Source organism: Clarias gariepinus, chromosome 1 (assembly GCF_024256425.1).
Source record: "Clarias gariepinus isolate MV-2021 ecotype Netherlands chromosome 1, CGAR_prim_01v2, whole genome shotgun sequence".
Lineage (NCBI taxonomy): Eukaryota > Metazoa > Chordata > Actinopteri > Siluriformes > Clariidae > Clarias > Clarias gariepinus.
Genome location: NC_071100.1, coordinates 3260018 through 3284217, shown reverse-complemented (window position 1 = coordinate 3284217; position 24200 = coordinate 3260018). Strand labels below are relative to the sequence as shown.

At 36.2% G+C, this 24200-nt stretch overlaps 1 protein-coding gene and 1 long non-coding RNA gene across 2 annotated transcripts; both read left to right on the top strand.

Annotated features, from left to right (window-relative positions):
• The first annotated feature begins 381 nt into the window (after window positions 1–381).
• LOC128518424 (uncharacterized) lies at window positions 382–3017 on the top strand. The gene is made up of 4 exons (XR_008357724.1): window positions 382–412; window positions 1477–1518; window positions 1767–1901; window positions 2251–3017. It is a non-coding gene; the product is annotated as an uncharacterized LOC128518424 (long non-coding RNA).
• A 3334-nt stretch (window positions 3018–6351) lies between these two features.
• LOC128518349 (uncharacterized) lies at window positions 6352–15969 on the top strand. The gene is made up of 5 exons (XM_053491419.1): window positions 6352–6497; window positions 8007–8318; window positions 8805–8999; window positions 10634–10734; window positions 15393–15969. The coding sequence occupies exons 1-5, from the start codon at window positions 6368–6370 to the stop codon at window positions 15492–15494; spliced, it is 840 nt and encodes a 279-aa protein (XP_053347394.1). The 5' UTR covers window positions 6352–6367; the 3' UTR covers window positions 15495–15969.
• Window positions 15970–24200: the final 8231 nt, after the last annotated feature.

Sequence of the window (24200 nt, the reverse complement as noted above, 5' to 3'; positions counted from 1 at the left end):
TGATCAGCAATCCAGAGCCTTAACTGGTTGAGCCACCACTGCCCCAGTACAACAAAAGAAACCCAAGGCATAGAAGTACTCAGACAAGCACGCAGTACCGACCCAAAGTATTTGGTCGTATATGAACAGGTTACATTTTAAATAACATATAAATGTAGAATATAATTATAAATTAGATAATAGCACTATCATATTGTATAATATTAAAGTACAACAGATGATAATATACCTCTGCAAATAATGTTTTGTGTTAATATTGTACATTTGGGGGTATAGAAGTATATAGTGTTGTAATAAATTTGCACCTTACACTCCTGCGATGACAGATACTGTATTAGTGATAATCTGGTATTTTTATTGTTGTAACCAGATGGTGATAGACCAGACTCTCACTTGATACCAAGTAAAGAAGGTAAGTTTATAATTTTTCTTAAGTGTTTGTTTACTGACAAAACCCTACAATTATAAACTACAGGCCTTGTCTGCCTAACATAAGGTCAATATTCGGGCTCCACCCATAAAGTGTTGTCAGGTGACAGCATCATATCCACTGAAAAGAACAGTTAACTCCGAATAACATACATAAACACATAAACACTCGTCACTTATTTACCAAAAACTCTGGTTATGTTCCTTATAATTTCTTACAATTTCCTATGGACTAATGGAAGATGATGTCGAGTTACTGTAGATATTTGGCTGCAGCTGTTGCTGATGAAAATGGCACAAGCAGTTATTATGGTAGAGGGGTGATTATGTTTTCAGATGTGTAATACAGGCACAACCATACAGTAGGAAGAAGAAGAAGAGGAAGAAGTCTTGTACATGACATCACAGTCTTTTTCTCACAATATAACATCTTGCAAAAAGCTGGGATCAAAAATGTGCTTCATTAAGTTCTCCCTGTCTTATGTTAAATGCGTTTTGTGACCACAAACATTTGGTATGATAAATGTGCAAAAATAGAGGAAATCCAGACGGGGCAAATACTTTTTATGTGGCACTACAACATGAATAGAGTAATATCTGCAGAGGTCTCTACAGTAGTGTAGTGCTAATAGTGCAGAGTTGTTATGTATTATAGTGATATGATGTTATGTATCAGTATGAAGTGTTATGTAGTACAGGTACATTATGGTTAAAAAAAAAAAAACTGCAAAAGCAACCCAAGGTGTATCACAAGTCATGTAGTATCATTAGTGATATGAAACAAAGTAATGGATCATATATGAATGTATTATATTTTATGATCCATCATATAATAATGTTGTGTAGTAGTAAAAGTATTAATATTGTTCAGTCGTATGTATTTTGAATAGAGGCCCTACCGTGGTTGTAAAGATACAATGGTCGACATTGGCCTCCACATTCTGTGACCAGCACTTTCTATCTCTCAGCCTCGGGATTGTTATGAACTTACAAAGCTGCAAAGGCAAATATTTTTTTATTAATATGATATTTTATTGTTTTAAGCAGATCGTGACAGACCAGACTCTCACTCAGTCCCCAGTACAGAACGTAAGTTAATGGATTATGCAAATTATTTAACAATTCATTTTTTAAATCTGAATCCAGACTTTAAATCTTTAGCTGTGCAAGCTGTCATACACATTTGGAATCCTAATTCTCCTGACTGCATACTCTATTCAATACCCAATGCAATATGACAACTGTATTGAACTGGATTAACTGATTAAATAAAATCATTGTTGGATTATGTATTTTGTATACAGTAAACAGTAAATCTCAGCTTTCATTTATTTTAGGAGCTGCTGAAAAGGTTTATGAGGATGGACCCGTCATTTTTGCAATCCGCTGTGTGCCCTTCATCACGTTACTGCTGGCCGTGTGCTTTCTTAGCAGAGGTGGCCCAAAAATAAGGAACAACCGGCCAAGAGCAGGTGATTAACATGAAAAGGGTTTAAAATTCCTGACAAAAGCACTGCCTAACGAAAGCCCATCAATTTCCAAGGTATTAATCTTATTACTTTAAGAGTCGACATCAATCGCTACATGAAAGAGCTGGTTAAGTATCGCATCAAGATTCCAGACTGGAAACATTATAGAGAAAAAAAGTTTACTTAATTAATAGAAGTAAAAGAACTTCTCTTTAATTGTTTCCTAGTGGTAATATGGCCTACAGCACTGGTGTTAAAGAGGGAAAAGAATATTGGGAATGTAAATGCCAAAAATGTGACAGGTCATGAGATAATTTATCTGATAAACTGCTGTGTATTTTGTATTTGTAAGGAATATCCAAAGAAGAAGAGCAAGCTTTAGTCATAGAGGAGGAAAATGATGAAAAAGGACAAGAAGAGGGAGAAGAAAAAGCAGGACAAAGGAGAAAAGTGAGAAAAAAGGATAAAGATTTGAAACAAGAAGGAAAGTTGGAGTTGGTGAATGAATTAAGGGGAACAGAAAGAGAAGTGAAAGAGATTAATCAGGAAACTGAGGAAGAAAAAGAAGTCAAACTGAGAAATGAACAAATGGGACGAAGAAAGGAAGTGGAAAAGAAGGAAGAACAGATGGGACAAGAAAGGGGAGTGGACCAACAAATGGGACAAAAGGGAAATGTGGAAAAGTGGAAGGAACAAACAGAACAAGAAAGGGAAGTGGAAAGAAATGATGAACAAACGGGGCAAAGAATAGAAATAAAAGAGAGGGATGAACCAACAAAGCAAAAAACAGAAGAGGAAAAGAGGGATGAAAAAACAGGACAAGAAGGAAAGTTGGACATGGTGAATGTATTAACAAAAAAAGAAGTGGAAAAGATGGATAAACAAACAGAACAAAAACAAGAAGTGGAAAAGAATGATGAACAAATGGGACAAGAAATAAAAATAAAAGAAACAGAAGTGAGAAAGAGCGATGAACAAACAGGACAAGAAGGAAAGTTGGACGTGGTGAATGTATTAATAAAAAAAGAAAGAAAAGTGGAAGAAAGAGATGATGAACAAATGGCACAACAAAAAGAGGTGGAAAAGATCAATAAACAAACAGAACAAGAAAAAGAAGTGGATAAACAAATGGGGCAGGAAATAGAAATAAAAGAGAGGGATGAACCAACAAAGCAAGAAACAGAAGAGGGAAAGAGGGATGAACTAACAGAACAAGAAGGAGAGTTGGACGTGGTGAATGTATTAACAAAAAAAGGGGTTAGGGTTAGGGTTAGGGTTAGGGGGGGGGAGACAGAGGGCTTGGAGTTGGCACCCTTCAGACGAGGGTAAGATAAGGGTTCGACAAATCACCCAAGCATACAGTCCACACGTCACCTGACTGATTCATGAATGATAACAAGTAACCTGAGCATCTCTGTAGTGAAAACACAGTCCAGTAAATCCTTAATAATGATCTGGGATACTGCAGATCTGAGGAACTGAGAATGGGCATTCATGGTGCATTGCATTCTGGGTAGTGGTGTCTACGATGTTTTAGGATGCACAACTGCCATCAGTTATGAGTAATAAGTCGAGCAGGCATATGTCACACTGAGAGGATCTCGGCATGGGAGCATGAAAGTGGAAAACCATGGCTTTATGATGAATAAATCATTTCTGGAAGTTCATCATTTCAAAGCATTTGACATGATTTTGTGACAACAGAAATCAAATGGCTGCACCTCAGGTCTGTGCACCTTTAGCAACTGAGCCACGACCATACCAATAGTTTGGCTTTAATTTGTAACATCCTTTAGCAGATACTGTAGCTGTACTTTCTATTTCAATACATTTCTGCATGGTGTTGTGTTATATAAAACCAGTGGGTTGAAGCATTTAAACGGGTAATACCGCCACCTGCTGACTTTTATGCATACCGTAATTGTGTCATTTGTCGTCCCTTTGTGAATCAATCAACAATTTAGTAGCCGTTTAAAATCAGTAGTGGAGTTTGTTGCAGACAGAGACAAACATAACACATTCACAGTCAGGGAAAGAGAGAGAGAGAGACTGTGAGAAAGACTACAGTGAGTTAATACAAGCTAGAAGTAATTTTGATATTTCGGTAATTTCATAGGGAAGGACTTTTGTACTTTTACTTAAATATAAATGTCACTAGAAGGCTTATACTTTTATTTGTGTAATATTTGCTCTAGGGAATCTCTACACTACCTCAAGTACAGTATTTGTGTTATAGATATGGATGGTTATATTATGTTGTGCAAATAATGAGTCATAACTAAAGTAATTTTTTTTTATTATGGCATCACCTGGTATGCAACCATGGTATGGAGTCACGGTGTTAATGCAATACATGCACCGCGCATTCAAATCATGGTTTATGGTTTCATATCAACACTGGTACGGTGGGGAAGAGGCTAGCACAATGGCTTCGCACCTTCAGGATCTGAATTGGTCTGATTATCTCCTTCGTTCTGTGTGCCCTGATTGGCACCATGTCCAGGGTGTACCAGAGTCTCAGTGATTCCGTGTATAGGGTAAGTACTATAGAGAATAAATAAAAATGAAGGAATGAATAAATGAACACTGGAACACATGTTATTCACATGAAAATCAAGGAAACTCTGCACACACAAATCCAGCACTGCCTGAACTGTCAAATCCACACTCCACCAAGTCTTTCATACCAGTAGAAAGAATGGTTATTGCAAATATTAATAAAGCAAACCTTCACTATTTCTCCAAGTTCTTAAGTTGGATAATATTAACACCACCACAATGTCACAATGTCACAATGTTCAGAACTTAATCCTTCGTGTTCTTCGAGTCACAAACCCATTCAGATAAAGCCTAGGTGATTGAAGAACAAGTACACCTCACCAATGTTAAGAAAAAAAAAAACATCTCCAACCAGTGTCATCCAGAACAGTCTTTAGCTTCACCATGTCCAACCAGTCTCTCTGCATAAAGTGCCTTGCAAAATTATTTATACCCCTTAAACCCCACATTTTGTAACATTACAACTACAAACGTAAAAGTATTTTATTGAGATTTTATGAGATAGAACAACCATCTGGAGAGGCTACAGAGATCCACAACTCAGGTAGGAGAATCTGTCCACAGGACAACTATTAGTCATGCACTCCACAAATCTGGCCTTTTGGAAAGAGTGGCAAGAAGAAAGTCATTGTTAAAAAAAACCCATAAGAAGTCTAGTTTGTAGTTCCACATGGCTTGCCGCAAACAGCCAACGGGAATTGTTTGGTACAGCAGACTGCATGACCAAAAGTTGTCCTGTGAACATTTATTTTTTATTTTTTTCCCCAGATTTTCTCCCTAATTTAGTCGTGGCCAATTCCTCCCCGTCACTAGGGGGCTCCCACATTAAAGCTACTACTACCATTCAGCCGGGAGGCTATGAACATGTTTCCTCCCGACCGCATCTTTCGAACTGCTTGCTCACGCACCGTTAGGGGCGGAGTAACACACTCGGAGGAAAGCGCTAGCTGCTTCTTCCACGTGCGCAAGCTCACAGACGCCCCTGATTGGCTGTAGAGCCGTGATTAATGTGGGAAGTACCTCTCATCCCTACCCTCTGAGAGAGCTCGGCCAATCAGCTCTCTCTAGACCTCCGACTGCGAGAGTTTACAGCATCACCCGGGCATCAAACCAGCGATCCCCGGATGATAGGGCGAGCACTTTACCACTGCACCACTCTGAGGCGACCTGTGAACATTTTCCCATCTGGGCTGTGGATCTCTACAGCTTCTCCAGATTAACCATTTGTGCTTTAGTTCACTTCCTTCCCTCCATTCCTCTCCATTTACAATGTGTGCGTTATTGTGTGTACTTTGTCCTTTAGATGAAGGTACATTGCTGACTTTGTTCCTTGACTTGTTGCTCATCCTGTGCTGAATCATACACTTGGTTTCGCCAAATATAGATCTTGAACAATCTTCAACACATTGCTCTATATTGCACTTCCCTGGTGTCTTCCAAATATCATTTTAATTTACCCAGATACACACAGACCATGTAAGTAATTCCAAGCTCCCCCCATTGACTCTGGGTCTCCGGTCTGTCTGTGGTCTTTGTGCTGGAACTGGATGCTGATTTGACAGAGGCCCACTTTGACTATAGAGGCTGTTCTCAGGCAATTGTCTTCCTCTTTTTGGCTTCCTTGAAGGTGTTTCTCAATTTTTTAAAAGTCATTTTTTTTGCCTTCCACAAATGCTCAGATGTTTTCCAATAAAGTTTACACTAAATCTCTGTACGTAGTGCCATTCTGTTAGAGTGCTTGTGTCAGATTTCACTGAAAAACAATAAAAGGTTTACACTTTGTGGGTACAGTATGTTCCCGCTTGTGGGTGTGCCAAGTGCTGCCGTTCACCGTGCTTGTGACAACAGAAAACATCAGCACTGTGTTTCACTTTGATGTGATAGGGTATGAATAGTGAGTGTGCCTGCACATGTGTGTGTATGCGGATATATGTGTGTGTTATGACCTGAGGCAGCATTCAGAGTGTAATGGCCTTTCAGAGATGCAGCGTCTCTCCGTTACGCTCTGCGGGCTTCTGGCTTCCTGCCTCTGTTTCTGGGGTGAGTGTGAACAAATAAAATGACAGATGTGTAGTTTAACAATGTAGATATATACTTTAAAGACACCTGGCGTGTATATGTTGTGTGACTTCAGACAATATTAAGGGATTTCAACTGCTTCAAAAATAACTTTCTATTTTATAACATAAAACAAGCTGCACTTTTTCTACTTTATGTTAAATATTTTATATTATTGGTAGTTTCAGTACAAGCTGTTACACGTGAATTTACAGTGTTAGCACCATGGACCTACAGCTCTGTAAATAAAACTGTTGCTAAAAAAAAAAGTTACTAATTTAACACTATTTTCAACAGTTATGAAATGCTACATTGGTGTGTGTGTGTGGGATTAATTAGGAGTTACTACAGTGCAAAAAAATAAAAACAGTGCATGAAACCCCGATTAATATGTTTTAGCTAACTAGCTAGCTAATAAAAATGTTCAGCTAAAACTACTTTGCGCAGTAGTAATTGTAAAGGGACCTAGAGAGGGACCTAGAAAGGTGCCAGCAGGCTTAAATAGATACGTTAAAAACAAATAAATTATCAAATAAATAAATTTGTTAATTGATTGATTTAACACTGATGCTAAAAAAAAAAAAACAAAAAAAAAAACAATGGTCTTAGTGCCGTTCCTTGCAGCAAAATATTTGTAATCGTGACATTACAGAAGTGGCCACAGCGCACACTATATACCAGTAAAATATTTAAATTGAATTTTAATTGAAATTCAGTTCAATTCATGTTCAATTTAAAATCTTTATTAATTCTAGTGCCACATAACTTTGCCTTGTTGCAGCTGCTAGGTTCAATATTCAAAAAGATGAAAAAGATAAAGAGGAGAAAAGAAAAAAAAATCTTACTACAACACAAAATCTAAAAGCAATTTAATACATTATACATAATACGTTATACATTGTAGTGAACATTAATGATAGTGATAGAATTGCATAAGTAATATCTTTTAATGATCAAAGTTGATATTAAAATGCAATGATGTTAACAACAATAAAGTGTTTTTCTACATTTTTATACTGATAATTATTTTATATATTTATTCTTTTAGTTATTTTTCTTTTTCCAGTAATTTTTTATTAATATCTACTCATATCGACTATCTTGATTAATTGTTTGTAATTCAATTCACATTTATTTGTATAGCGCTTTTAACAATTTTCATTGTCGCAAGTAATGACTTTCACCAAGTGCTACATAAATACAAACCTGTCTGCATTTATGCATGTGTATATGTGCTAAATTGTATATTTATGGTACAGTATACATACAGTATATTGTGGACATGTTCAATAAATGCTTTATATTGTTACAATAGTGAATATGTTGTTTTTACATTACAGGAGTGTATTTAGCATATTTGTTGTTGACCACAATGCATTGGTCTCTGCTCTGGCATGTTAATTTTAGTGAAGTGAATCTGCAATAATATTCTTTAAGTTAACTTTTAAGTTAAGTTCTCTCTCTCATCCTGATTTTATCATTTTGTTCCAGGTTTCTGTGCAAATTTTTCTGTGACTCAGACTCCATCCGCAGTGACACTGAGGAAAGGAGAACAAGTCCATCTCACCTGCAGCTGGAACACCAACATCACCGGAGTTAAAGTGAAATGGTTTAAAGACAATCAGGAAATTAACCAAACTAGCAAACTTCCAGAAACCAAAAACATCAAAGACTGTGAAATATTAGTTTTAAATAATGCTGATAGAGATGTTGGCTTTTATATCTGTGAAGTTACAATGGACATACCTGTTCTGAGTAAGGTAAATGGAACAGGAACAAATGTTACATATTACAGAAACAATGGTGAGTTTTATCATATTATTATTATTATTATTATTATTTTTATTTTAAAGAAAATAAATAATAATAAATATAACAATTAATAATATGTAAAATAATTATAATTTTAAATGATTTATGTAGAATTATTGCATTTTTAATTGCAATCACTGCAACACCAGGTCAAACTTCTTCAAATTAATTTAGCATCTGTAATTTTTTACTCATTTATTTTCATGGATGTCCCAAAAAATCTCCATTTACCTGCATGTGTTACATGCATAGGAACAAATGTGTCAAGATGAGCTCATAATGAGGGAACGATGATAGAAGTTAATTAGAAGTGGTGACATTTTGCACAAGGTTTTGTAAATAACGTAATATATATTATAGACATTTGGGAGACCCTTTTTTCTCTCTTTATAACAATATGTTCACAAGACCTTTATTTCTTTCATAGCACATAATATATTTTAATTACTTTTTTTTTATCTTTTTATCCATTTATAGATACAGATAATGCACAGTCCACAGATCTTGTCTATGACGCATGTCCAACTGAGCACAGGTTAAACACGTCTCAGACCACACAACAGCACCAGTCAGCGCCAGTGTTGGAGACATCTGTATCGCTAGCTGTGGTCATTCTGTTTGTGTGTGTGTTTCTGACTGTGTGGAGGATGAAAATTAGCTCCAAACAATCAGGTACAACTCAGTTTCCAATTACAGCATTATAATAAGACATCTAACTAATTAAATAGTTTTTATAATCTTAAAAAACAGCTGCACAACATGTTATAATTTATTATACATATATACACCTAAATATGTCTAGCTGTTATTACTTTTACTTGTATGCTCGGGTGTAAAATATGAAACATTAGCTTATAGTCGATTAGTTACTCATTTTATGTATATTTTATATAAAATTACTATAATAATAAACTGATGGTTAAAATCAATATTATCTGGCTATTATTATTATACTAATAAGTATTAGACTAATCATTTAAAGCTAGATAATATTTAACCATATAGTTATTATTTTTTGTCATTTATAGTATAATATAAATTATAGTAACTGCATAAAGAGTTAATTTTACACTGTGATAAATATATTATACTATGTAATTGGGCGAAATAAAACAAATAGAAAATGAAACAAAGTAAATTATTTTTTATTATATAGAACTAAACTTTAAGTACATAGAACTGCAACTAGTCACGTGCCTTAAATATATATTTATATTTAAAAAAATAAACTAATTTAGACAGTTACTGTATGTTATGTATGCAATGGAAATTCAACTTCTTGGGCGAGTAATGTCATTGAAATCAGGAAAATCAGTCATTGTTATGGCAACCAACAAAGAACTAAAATGTATACACTGACTTCTGTGATTGCTAAACCATAATTTATTATTTTTATTTTTCACTACTATTACAAAACAAACACTAAAGTCTAAATAGAAGTTTAACATAAATTACATTGATGTAAGAACATTTAATTCTGCTTTGGCCTTTTAATGTGCACACTCTCAGACTGGAGGACTACAATAAAATTAAAATTGTTAGCAAAAGTTACAAGTTAAATGAAGGCATAAGATTTAAATGAAATAATTTGAATTACAGAATCAAGTAAAAGTGTTTAAAATACAGTGGAACCTCGGCTTACGAGTAACGCGGTTTGCGAGTGTTCCGCAAGACGATCAAAGATTTTTTATCAATTTTGACTCGGAAAAAGAACAAGTCTTGGTTTACGAGTACCGCGTATCATGTATCACGCATGCGCTTCTTGTTTTGACGCCGAGCGTCACATGATCACAACTAAGCCAATGGTTTTTCTTTCTCTTCCGCTGGGTAATTGTCTCCCCTGCTGGGTCTTAGTGTGTATCTCTTATTGGTATAATCAACATCCACGCACGCGGGGACTGTTTACTATAACACAGTAACCACGTGTGTGTAAAACATATTTTATTTTGTTCGTATGTGTGTGTACAGCACGCATGTACTGTTTATTATAACACATGTGTGCATGTGTAAAGCAAAAGCAAGTCTCATTAGAGAGGTTAAAGACCCATTTTCTCTCTCGCTCTCTCTGGGTCTGCCTGCACTTTGTCTGCGCGCGCGTCATTGTGTGTGTGTGTGTGTTTTATGTATTTATTTTTGGGGCTGTGGAAGGAATAATTTAAGTTTCCATTATTTCTTATGGGAAAATTCTCTTTGATTTATGAGTGTTTTGAAATACAAGGCCACTTCCAGAACAAATTATGCTGATAATCCACTGTAATTAAAAAAAAAAATGTTCAAAAAAAGTTAATATAAAATCTGTATTGTAGAGAGAATGGTGATACGAGAGGGACCTCCAAGTGAAGAAGGGCAGCCGGAAAACAGCGAGGACGGAGGGAGTTCAAGGACTTCCAGAGGATCCACAGAATGGGTAAGAAACACTGTGAAAGATTTTTTTTTTTATTTTGGACCCATTTGTAACTGCATCACTTACAGCAATGATGAAATTAATTATCAGATTTTTTAGATCATTGATCATCATGATGGCTTTCTTAACTATTCGAACAAGGGTGTGGTTCCGTAAAAATGATCCACCTCCTGTGCCACATTGCAAATATCCTGATTTCCTGTTTACTTAGCCTTATTTCATTTACATTACATTTACGCATTTGGCAGACGCTCTTATCCAGAGCGACTTACAGCTCATTACACATCTAAGCAGTTGAGGGGTTAAGGGCCTTGCTCAAGGGCCCAACAGTGGCAACTTGGTGGTTGTGGGGTTTGAACCTGGGATCTTCCGAACCGTAGTCCAATGCCTTAACCACTGAGCTACCCCTGGCCCAATTTCCTGTTTCACAGTAGTTAGAATGTACAGTGTAGCATTACAGAACTAAGAGACCCAAACCCTTATCCAGCAATGACAATACCGTAATATATTTCTCTATATATTAACTGTAAATATATTGAATGATTTAGTGTTGTGATGCATTAATATATTACAATATATTGAAAATACATAAGGAATTGCCGCTTTTCATTTATTGAGAAATATATTTAAATATACAGTGGGTACATAAAAAGTATTCAGACCACCTTAAATTTGTCACTCTTTGTTATATTGCAGCCATTTGCTTAAATCATTTAGTTTATTTATTTTTTTAAATCATCAAGTTTATTTTTTCCTCATTAATGTACACACCGCACCTCATATTGACAAAAAAAACACAGAATTGTTGACATTTTGGAGGTGTATTAATAAAAGAAAACCGAAATATCACATGGGCCTAAGTATTCAGAACCTTTGCTCAGTATTTAGTAGAAGCACCTTTTGATCTAATACAGCCAGGGGTCTTTTTGAGAACGATGTAACAAGTTTTTCACAGCTGGATTTGGGGATCCTCTGCCATTACTCCTTGTAGATCCTCTCCAGTTCTGTCAGGTTGGATGGTAAACGTTGGTCTGCTGAGTCACGTTAAAGACTTGTTCAAAAAGAACGAATTGTTGATGAATGACCCATCACTAAGTGGAGATTCCGGAACATTCTCCTGCAGTTTCTTTGTTTAAATTCTTGTTCTCCTCGATTGCTTCTGAAAAGAACCCAGTTGAAGTAAAAATGTATATAAAAATGTATTTAAGGCATTGGACTACGGTTCGGAAGATCCCAGGTTCAAATCCTACAACCACCAGGTTGCCACTGTTGGGCCCTTGAGCAAGGCCCAACTGCTCAGATGTATAATGAGATAAAAATGTAAGTCGCTCTGGATAAGACCGTCTGCCAAATGCCTAAATGTACTATTAAAAACAAACAAATAAAAAACAAAACAACAACTTTCAACCGCACTAGTGTTAGTTACCTAAACATCCTAATCCACCCACAGGTAGCATTTGAATTAATTTAGCAATGTAAGAACAAATATAAACCGTGAAATGTTCAGTTAAAATATACTACGTTTTTGACCACAGACTCTGTGGTTTTAACTTTTAACATGTTTTCACATTTTATCATTTTTTTTTACTTGTTAATAATAACTACACACTTGATTTTAAATTCGACGCAAAAAGTGAAAGCCACCGTCACTGTCCGATTTTTATTTTGGATTTCTTCTTCATTTTTGTATCTGCGGCAGGTAAAGTAGGCGGTCCGCTACCGCCACCTAAATGTCTGGATGAATGATACTTGGTAGAGTGTTTTTTGCAGGCCTGACTACAGTATGTCCTGCACATTTCTCTAACACACTGACCACTTAAACATTTGCAGGCTTGGAGCATGTGTAGGAGAAAATGTGGGAAATTATGTTTATTAGAATCTGTATGTACTGTAGGCTTAATTGGGTTGGCCATTAGAAAATGTTGATCATTCAGTCATAAGTGTATAATCAAAAATAGGTTAGGACTTAAATGAGAAATGTATACAAAAATCACTGAACACAAATAGTATCTCATTGCTTCACTTCTTGATATAAAATATTCTATAATACTCTGGTAATGAGATTTATACAGAATGTAAAGTAAGTTTAATTTGAATAAATTTAATATTATTTAATAAATAAGTTTCAATAATGTTTCAATAAAACAATTATAAGTATAAATAGAATGTATTGCGATATATATCCATACATGCTCCATTCATATATTGCAATATATTAATAAATATAAGCACTGTTTTCCTATACATGGAATGGTATAGGGACAAACTGACCATTTTGATTCATTTTGAACACAAAGAGCCATATCCACACTTGAAAGTCTAGTTGAAGGCCTTCCCACAAAAGTGGATATCATAAAGAGCAAAGAGGAATAAATTTAAATATAATGTTTAGCAGGCACATACAGTAGTGTTCAAAATAATAGCAGTCCAACATCAGTAACCAGATCAATAATTGTTTTTGTTAAAAATTATATTTCTTCATGGTAAATATTTTACTTGTAGATTTAGTGGAGTAATAGAAAACCAACAGACCCAACAGTCATGATTGGATGCACCTGATTGTGTAATTAAATCATTAATTGAAAAGGGGCGTGTTTAAAATTATAGCAGTGTGGAGTTCAATTAGAGAGGTAAATTATTCTGTGAAAAGCAGATATCAAACTAATTCAAGGATAAAAAAAAATCAAGGATAAATGCAGAAAAGGTTGTCCTGTGCATTTCTCTCTGAAAATAAAATGGGTCGTTCCAGACATTGTTCAGAAGAACAGCGAACTTTGATTCAAAAGTTGATTAGAGATGAGAAAACAAACAAAAGTGCAGAAAATAATAGACTGCTCTGCTAAAATGATATCAAATGTTTTAAAATGGAGATCAAAACCAGAAGGCTATCAGCAAGAAGCCCCCGCAAAGTCCCAGTGTTGAAAAAAAGACACGTGCTGAAGAGGTTACAGTTCGCCAAAGAACACATTGACATTGACCTTTTTGGGTCTAGAGGCCGCAGACAGTTTGTCAGGCCCCCAAACACTGAATTCAAGCCACAGTACACTGTGAAGACAGTGAAGCATGGAGGCACACGCATCATGATATGGGAATGCTTCTCGTACTATAGTGATGGGCCTACCATCACCCACCCCACACATGCTCTATTTCAACCTCTTCCCTCGGGCAGAAGGCTGAGGAGCCTTCAGTGCAAGACCACCAGGCTCAAAAACAGCTTTTACCCTGAAGCAATTAGACTGCTGAACTCTAGCCGTGCTCTGTAGGTCCTCTCCCATTATACACAATCAAACTTTTAGTGTAATATATAACTCTATGGTGCAATACATATATATAACCCTATAAGTCGAATATACAATGTGTGCAATACAGCCTCTGAAAATGTGCAATAGACTATGTATAGTTTATGTCTAATTTCCTGCATAATATATCTCTGACTGCTCTTATTTATATTCATGTATATACATATTTACACCCTCATATTTATACTACTATGCTATCTCTGTGGCTTAAACGGGACCTGGGTCCTAATTTCGTACCAGAACATGGAAGTGTGCTGGTATGACAATAAAGCTCCTTGAATCCTTGAATTGAATTTATCACATTTTAAGGATCATGGATCAATTTGAGTCCATCAGAATACTTAAAGAGGTCATGTTGCCTTATGCCGAAGAGGAAATGCCCCTGAAATGGGTGTTTTAACAAGACAACGACCCCAAACACACCAGTAAGCGAGCAGCATCTTGGTACCAGACCAACAAGATTAACTTATGGAGTGGCCAGCCCGATCCCCAGACCCTAATCCAATAGAAAACTTGTGGCTTGACATTAATAATGCTGTTTCTGAGACAAACAATGATGTTTCTTGGGCTGGAATACCTGTTCAAATGTGCCAGAAGTTGGTTGACTCCATGCAGCACAGATGTGAAGCAGTTCTCAGAAAGCAGGTTATACAGTACAACTAAATATTAGTTCAAAGATGCACAAGAAAGATTAAACTTTAAGCATTTTTGTTTAAACGATAAACTCATCACTTTTTAAAGATGAGTGATAACACTTCTATTTTTTTTCGAACAGACTAATATTTGTTTTTCTTCACTTTCTGTAAACTACTAATACATTTAGCACATTTTTCTTCATGTTGTGATTCAGAATAGAACATGCAGGGTGTCCAATGTATATGCGTGATTTAAATTAAAAGTTATTATGAAGCTTTACTTACTTTTTTTAACACACTGCTATGTGATGATCAGGGTGCACAAACCTTTAGTTATATAGCATAGCAGAGGAAAATGATCCCAGTCCATGAACAGTGATTTTTGTCTAAATGGTGGAGACATATGAAATATATCAGTGATCTTACATGATAACTAGAAGGTCCTGCACCATGCCCAGTGCCATGTTTTATTCTATAAGATACTGTGTGCTCGGTTTTCACCTTCTACACACCGTCTGTGGTTTATTGCTAGAAATATCACACAGGTGCTCTGTTGTGGTGGACGTAGACATTTCTTTGGTCACTCTGTAGGCAGTGCTGCAACCCTGAGAAATACAAGAGACGAACTGTAGCTGAGAAAACATCATCCTAGACAAAGGATTTATACTGTATGTGTAGCTCATGCTGTATTTCACATTGTTCTTGTGTGTTGTCCTGTTTTTTACAGTATATGGTTCCTGTGTACGAGTCTTACTTCGATCTGCAGAGGAGCGACGAGCAGGAGTGTGTAGACTCAGACGATGCTGCGTGTGCGTCACCTGTAAAATGATAATGCATATAAAAACGAACAACAGGAAATCTGGTCAGAAACCCCAGCTGAGTTTGAAATGCCAGATCAAGCTCATGTTGCTTTGTGTCAGCGTGTTGTTGGACATTTGAAAGTTTTTGTGAAAAGACAGATCAATTTTACATACAAAACTTTGCTAATGAGGAATTTGAAAATTTACCCAGTAACGTTCATGTCTGACCTGAAATGAGGAACTTTAAGCTACTGTGTTGTTGTTAGTTATTAAATATGTATAAATAAACTGACACAGATAACCTGATTGCTGCGATGCTCATTTTCAGGTCTTGTGCATCCAGTGTGTCCTATTTTGTACGATTTCCGGCGGTTAGCTACTGTATAATAATAGCGTGTATTTTTTTTTATCTTGTATTATATAATTTTTTTGAAATGCTAACATGGCTAAGAGTAAAACGAAGCAAAGTCAGCATTAAAGCCCAGTCTCTCTTTCTTCATTAAAGCCCAGTCTCTCTTTCTTCATTAAAGCCCAGTCTCTCTTTCTTATTAAAGTGAAGTCTCTCTTTTTTATCCTGACCATGGTTTTGCTATAGTGAGGCTAACAATGACATGACATGAGCGTTGAAGAGGGTTTTTTTTATATTTACAATATTTGTGTATGTGTTTTGCACAACAGAAAAATGACCTTTTTTTAGTAAATTGATCGAAAAACTAATAATAATAATAATAATAGTAGTAATAATAATAATAATAATAATTATTATTATTATTATTATTATTATTATAAACTGTGTCAACTCTTTTTCAGTGTGAATTTGCAACCAAAAACATTACATTCATTTATAGAAAGTGGGAAGGAATGAAAAACCTTACAATAACCTAGATGCATAAGTATGTACACCCTTTGAATAATTCATTGGTAAAACATCTGATCTCCTTCTTCTGAAGCTGTCTAACAAAGCAAATAAAAGGCTACACTGAGCTTTTTTAATAATAATAATAATAATAATAATAATAATAATTTATGTTGAAATAATATTACCTTGCAGCACGGTGGAGTTGAGGTTGGCAGTGTGCACTTTTGTTCCTCTGTAAATGCAATTTCTATTTTAATTCTATTTTATATTGTGCCTTTATTTCCAGCTTAATTTGTTTATTTTATTGCATTTTCAATCTTTTTTTTTTTGTGTAATATTTTGATGTGTATTAAAAGTGTTCTAATGTTAGGTGATGGACAGGCAAATAAGCATTTCACTGCATGTTATGTGTCTGTTTGTGTAAGTGCCAAAATAAAAATTCAATTTGAATTTCAACTTTATGCAGAAATTAACATGCTGATGAATAATTCAGAACAATTTTAACATTGCTTAAGAGTCTAATAATAATTCACACATTCTCAGTACTTTATATATCTAATATAATATATTATATATGTGTGTGTGTGTGTGTGTGTGTGTGTATAAGGAGAGACCCTAACTTAAACGTGGTACTATTTCTGCATAGGTGCGAATTTTGAGTGTGTGAATGTGTGTGTTTGAGTGTGTGAATGTGTGTGTTTGAGTGTGTGAATGTGTGTGTGTATATATGTGTGTGCGAATGCGTAATCAGGTCATGGTGGAACATCTAGCAGCATTCTGAAGGTCAGTGGTTGGAAATGGAAAGTTGTAATGTTACTTCCTTTTTGCTGAAGATTTGCAGCAAAACACAAGCTATTAAATGTTTTATCTTAAACAAACAGGGCTTTAAATGTTCACTCGGACTCTGATACACACTCGGAAACACACTCGGAAACACACTCCTGATCTCAGCGTAATATCTGCATGGGTTTCCTCTGAGTTCCCTCCCACCTGCCTGCTAAGGGTGGGTTAGCAAAGTTATCCGAGGGTGTGTGTGTGTGTGTGTGTGTGTATGTGTGTGTGAGCACATTTGCATGCACACAATTGTGGTTTTGGAGTTGTTAGACAAGAGGCTGCTGTGAAAATGTTTCACACACACATGCATAGAACACACATCTGATAACGTTCTGACATCTTAAACAACTCTCTGTAGTAATCGCTTCTCAGTCGTTCTGAATCATCTCTGTGTTGTTTTATTCACGCCTAAGCTAAACTACACAAGGCTAAATCCCGTATCCCTCTCTAATCCCTGATCAAGGGCACTACTTGGTGTGTGGAACAAGTGATTGTACACCCTATAGTGCACAAGCTTTGCTATTTGGGATTCAACCCCTAAACCCGAAGGTTACCGGAGTTGATTTTCTTAAGCGTAATAAGTGGAAATATAAAGTAAATCTGCTGAGTTTCTCAGGACTGTCCACCACCTGCATGGTTTATTCTTCTCACCTTTTGGCTAAACAGTACCAGTAAGGATTTAAAACCACTTTCATCCCTGTTAATTACACGACCTGTTGCTCGCTAACTGTCGGTCACCAGCTCTACCAGTCATGGTTAGTTAGTTCCATAAAGTTAAATACAGTTAGTTCTTTAAAAATAAATTAAGTTTTTTTCCTAGAAAGGAGGATAAATAAATAAAGAAACTAAATAACTAATTAAGTATATATAATCAGGTCCATAAGTTTTGAAACAAAGATAATTTTTTTTGTTCTCCTTGCTTGCAAATTAAATTTGCAATGAAATATTCAAGAAGTCAAAGACTAAGTCTAGGGGTTTGACAAAAGTATGAAAATAATAATAAAAATAAAAATGATGCGTGTGTCTCTAACATCAGTTTAAAAAATTAATTAAGGACGTACTAAACGTGTGAAATTAAACGTTTTCTGCAAATCCAAATCTTTCCAAATAGCTTTAATAGTAATGATAATTTAAATGCTTTTGCTCTTTTTTTGAAGCTCATATGGAACCAAGAAATATCGATAGAACAAAGTGCTTTTGTTCTTCTTTCATATGCAAGCGTAAATTAAAAAGTAAAGGCTATTTGAAAACTATCTGGTGACTGCAAGAAAATAAAGAGCAAGAGACGAAGCTGCTGACATTAGATCATTTCCACACACTCGCCCTTACAGCCCTGTACAGCGGTAACAGTTACCGCTTTGGTCTACTTAAATAGGCTGTACATGGTCTCAGCTCTGGTGATGATGTTAAGGAAGTGGTGCAGAGGCGGATTCAGGAGCAGCTGAACATTGTCCTCTTTTATAAATGATTGAAGATGAAGTCAGTGGAGTGAAAAAGTGCAGAGACCTGCAGGGGGACGTGTGTGGAACATATGAATTAACGTTTATGTCATTTTATTCACAGTTAGTCGTATTAAAGATGAGTTTCCCCAAATAGGGACAAAAAAAAATCACCTGGGTGCATTAAACAGAGAGGAAGTATTGTAGACTTTGGGCCACTAAGCAGTGGCCCAGTTATTTTTCTCCCCTGCCCAGGTAATACCCTTCTGACAGTGTCTCATCTGACGTGGCTCAATACGAGCAGTTGTAGCTCATTTTCTGAAGACGTCTGTGTGGTGACTTTCAATACTTTCACTGAGTTTAAGCCTCACTACACTTCTTGTGAAGCTCTCCCAAGTTCTTAAAATGGCCTTGCTTGACAACCTTCTAAAGGCTGCGATCCTCCCTGTTGCTTGTGCATCTTCTCCTATGGCACATTTCCTTTTCAGTGGAATTTCTATGAATATTCTTCAATGCAGCACCTTCTGTGGTTTACCCTCCTTGTAGTGGGTGTCAATGATGGTCTTCTGGACAACTGTTACATCAGTAGTCTTCTCTATGCTTGTACTGAACTAAACCAAAAGATACACTGTATTTATACTGTATGAACTGTAATTTCCTCAAACCCAAAATGAAATATTCTAATATGTTGAGATACTGGAGATTTTGGGAGCTGTAAGAAATAACCATCAAAATTAAAATGGAAAAATCTTGAAATATTGCACTTTACATATAATGAGTCTAGTATATATAATACTTTACACTTTTTTCAATAAATAAACATAGTAATGATGACATGAATATAACACTATTTGCAATATATGGTAATAAACACATCAATAATAATAATAATAATAATAATAATAATAATAATAAGTATTTAGAACAGGACAAACCCAGTTATTCACAGTGAAGCCATATGAATGACCTTAAACATATCTTCCTGTGACGCCACTTCACTCCAAAGTCCCCTACTTAAAAGCAAGCACCGAAATGTTAGTGCAAAAGTATTCCAGACAGTGATGTCTTTTTGAAACAAAAGAAAACAGAACATCTCATTATATTCAGAGAAAGATAAATTGTGTGCATGAAGCATGGTGATGGCAGCATCATAACCTGCTTGTCTGCAAACAGCACCATCAGATGAAACTGGGACATAACAGACTCCTGAAGAGTTGAAAAACTAAATCTGAAGAGCCTCAGATGAAAGAAAGGAAAGAAAGGAAAGGGATTTGCATGGCCTCCTCAATCTCCTGACTTTACTAATGAAGGGGTTTTAAAATTGTAAGCCCTCCTTTAAAAAGACCCTCATAACAAAGATAATTTGGTAAGAAGCATTAACCAAATTGAACCATAAAAAAAAAAAATAATACATTTTGTCCTATTTATTTTATTTTTTACATTTCTTTGTTTATGCTCAAAAATACACACTTTTAGTTGTTTCTTAATAGATATTTGTGTCTCAAAGTTTAAAAGACAAAACATTCTGCATATTTATTTTTGAAACAACTGACCATTGATTATTTATGTATGATAAACTTTTTTTAAGCTTTATGACTAATCAGAATATTTCTGTTGCTCTAGAGGTGTCGAGAGTAAAAGAAAAGCTTTTTTTTTTCTTTTTTTGAAAGAGCTCAGAGATTTTTCAGCTCAGTGGCGCCCTCTTATGCACAGTGAGTAACAAAGATGTACTGACTATACATAACAAAGCTTTGTTTGTTTGTTGGTTTGTCACATTTGCAGTATAAGACCTACGGTCTTGTTAGTACTTTTTGCTAGGCCGAAGATTAGAAAAGTTTCTATTACCTGTACGGTCTTCAGTGGGTGTTCATTGTCTTTAAATTTGAACATAGTAAAAGAGATATAAAGCTGTCTATGAGGACAAAAATAGGTCTATTCATTTGGATTGTAAATGTTGGGGAATAAAGTCACAATAGTCCAGATGTATCAGATGATGTGAAAGTATCGATTCATTACCTAATTATTGATGAAAGCTTCCTGGATCTTTTTAGTATGAAGATGTGAAGTTACCACCCTGAAGCTGATTCATTTCCTATAACATTGTTTTATTCTTCTTAAGCTATATCAGTTTATTAACCTTTAATATTTTCATTTTTATTTTAATTATAATGATCTCGTTCTTTTTATCATATTTATATTTACATTAAATGCTCTCGAGACAAGTTTGTTCTGGTTCTTGTTCTCTTACGTTATAGCAGTTATTAATATGTTCCATCATCAGCTTTTTCCTGTCTCTTTCGAAATAACACCCCCTCTGAAGATGTCATAAGACTTTTATGACTTTACAGCTCCTAAGTGGCTCAACAGAAAAGTTTTCGTTCTACCAGCCAGAAATCACAAGTTTGAAATCTCTGATTACACCCTAGGAAGGAATTTTCAGGTCAAGTCAAGTAGATTTTTATTGTCATTTTAACCATATACAGTTCAGTACACAGTGAAATCAAATAACGCTCCTCCAGGACCAAGGTGCTACATACAGTACAACAAAATTTAACAAAAATAACTAAGAATTATACAAAAAACAAAATAAGGTGCACTTATGCAAACTGTAACAATACAACACAATGCCATGTCCTCACTAACAGTCATGGAGCTGCTCAGGACGCTTCGTCCCTCTATGGGGGCCAGGGGTAGCTTAGTGGTTAAGGCATTGGACTGTGGTTCAGAAGATCCCAGGTTCAAACCCCACAACCACCAAGTTGCCACTGTTGGGCCCTTGAGCAAGGCCCTTAACCCTCAACTGCTCAGATGTATAATGAGATAAAAAAATGTAAGTCGCTCTGGATAAGAGCGTCTGCCAAATGCCTAAATGTAAATGTAAATGTATGGGAGATGGTTAGAATTGGTGGTGGAAGCTAGACCTTCCTCAGTCTTCTCAGGAAGATGCTGTAAGAGCTGTAAATAGCTGGTGTTGAGGGACAAAGGAATTTGATGTTCTTGATGATATTTGGTGCTCTAGACGTGCTCTCAAAAGGTAAATGGTGGGCTTCCTGCACTCCCACATCACTCGTAGTGATGTTAGAAAACCTCACGCGTCTATGACTTCATGCAGGTTGGGGGCGGGGGTAGCGTTTTCCTCCAAGTGTGTTACGCTGCCCCCTAATGGTGTGAGATCAGCAGTGCAGAAACCTGTCTCAGCTGAAGCATGTGGTAGTCTTTATATTTCCTTGGTTGGTAACAGTAGCTAGTCCTTACCTCTGACTCCTTTTGTAAATGTTAAATTAACATCTTCTTACAGAGAGCCTGGACTATTAGATATACACCTCCTGGCATTACTATAGAAACTGTAACATTGTAAAAACTGTAACCGTGAATTCAGAGCTGCTGTAGTAGAATTCATGTACTAGTGCTGTAAACTCTGTAGACCTGCGACTCTACCATTAATATACCCAGTAACTAGTCCTTCCTGCCTGCACTCAGCTGCCCCGAGGCAAACCAAAGAGGAAGCCGGATGAACCAGAATCCTTTTTTTGGGATGCAGTGACAAACCACACACCACACGCCACGAGTGTGTTAGCGGGTTAGAATGCTGGATTGCGTGTAAAAGATGTTCCACACATATTTGCATCGATTTGCTTATCTCCAAATAATCGCTATACACACTTTGGCATGCAAAACAGTGACTGTGTGACTCAGGGAGGATGTCCTTTATTAATGTTGTTAACGCGGTTAAAGCACACAGTATAGGTCATAGCTCTTCTGCTTTTTATTCTTTATTACTGCAGATGTAACACTGGATGAATGTTGCAGTAAAATCTCTTGGGTTTGCTAGTGCTAGATAGTTAGATTGTGTTGAATGGTAATGAAGTTGCAGTTCAATGTGTACCTGTGCCTCCTAACCGGACTCATTATCCAGAGAGACTTAAATTTGTCTAATTGTACATCTCATTATATCTCATACAGTATGAGGGGTTCAAGGGCCAGGCTCAAGAGCCCCAATAGTGACAGTTTAGTGGTGCTCGGGGCTCGAACCTGCGACCATAGTAATAGTAGTGGTAGAGGTGGTTGTCGTAGTGGTAGTAGTACTGCTTTGTCATAAATACAATTGTACATCCAGGTTGCACTGCATTTCACTTTGTTTTACTTATTAGTATTATTCATTCATTATATCTGGTAGCTACTTGTTCTTAGCATTCCACTAGTAACTTCTGGCCAGTTCTCACATTACATATACTCTGTATACTGACTGTATGTAAGATATACAGTATGCAATAGCATCTAAAACCTGTCTGTGTGTTACTGTCTCTATTGTTGTTGTTATTTTTTGACTGCTCCCACAGAGAAGTCACCACAGAAGACCATCAGTCCGCAAAACAACTTGACGCAGGTTTTACAGGACGCAACCCTCCCATTTTATCCGGGTCTGGGATGCAGTGCATGCAGTGGCCGGGTAGTATATGGTGTGGCAACTCACCAATGGTGGGGTTCGAACACGGATCCTCAGATCAACCAACAACCTGGAGGCTTAGTGGCCTGTCTCTATTACTGCTGGAATTTCTATCTATCTCTCTATCTAGTTACTGACAGACTCTGTTATCCAGAGCAACTTACGAAAGTGTTTTGAAGTTTTCGTCATTGGATAGACATTCTACTGGTAGTGGTGGGGGGCGGGGGGTGGTTGAGGGTTAAACCAAACAATTAAGAAACAGATAGGTATTTTATACACATGCCAGTGAAGGTGGGGTTTGAACCTGGCACTTAATCTGCCTTAACCACTGTGATACAGTATGTGGCAGTAACTACCATTATGTGGCAGTAATTATTGGCCTTGGTGGACTTGGGGCTCAAACCGCCAGCCTTCTGATGACTAACTCAAAGTTTTAACACACTGAGCTACCACTTGAAGAGGTGAAAGTTTGCAGACTGAGAACCAACTAAATGTAAATGATGACAATGATGATGTCACTCTGTTCCTCCTGATAACAAGCCTTGATCAAGGGATTAATCCAATCCAGAGACTTTAAGATAATCAGAGATAATGGTTAGAGCGTGCCCTCTTGTCGAGTTTATTGTGCTCGTCTTTTCTGTTCGGTAAAGCAGAAAGACGTGACAATAAGATCAGAAAAACGAAAGCTAAGATAAGGCTGGTTATAAACAGCAAGTATGAACATGAATCACTAAAGACTATCTGGAGAATGTTGCAGAGTCAAATACCACAGACAAAAGGTGCCGCAGCGTCTTATACACACAGCACCCAGCCTCTGGCGACACTCTCGCGCTGTTTGTGAGGTTATTAAGTGGTTATAAGTCAGATTGCATGTGGAAACAAATAGTTTCCACCGTCTGGTGGTTTTTAATGCGCGTTCTGTTTCTCAACCTGACTCAACTTCTGACGTTTTGTTTTCCGACCAGTTTATCACATGCGCCATCTTTGTTTGTTTATATTTATTTATAAGTATTTAATGTCAAGGTATTAAAGTGGCATACTGGATATTTGAAAATCAGCCAGATTAAAGTGCTTACTGTTTAATAAAGCAGTTTTAAAGAGTGGTAGTATTAAGAGTATTAATTATTAATAAATATAATTAGTATTATTGAAACAG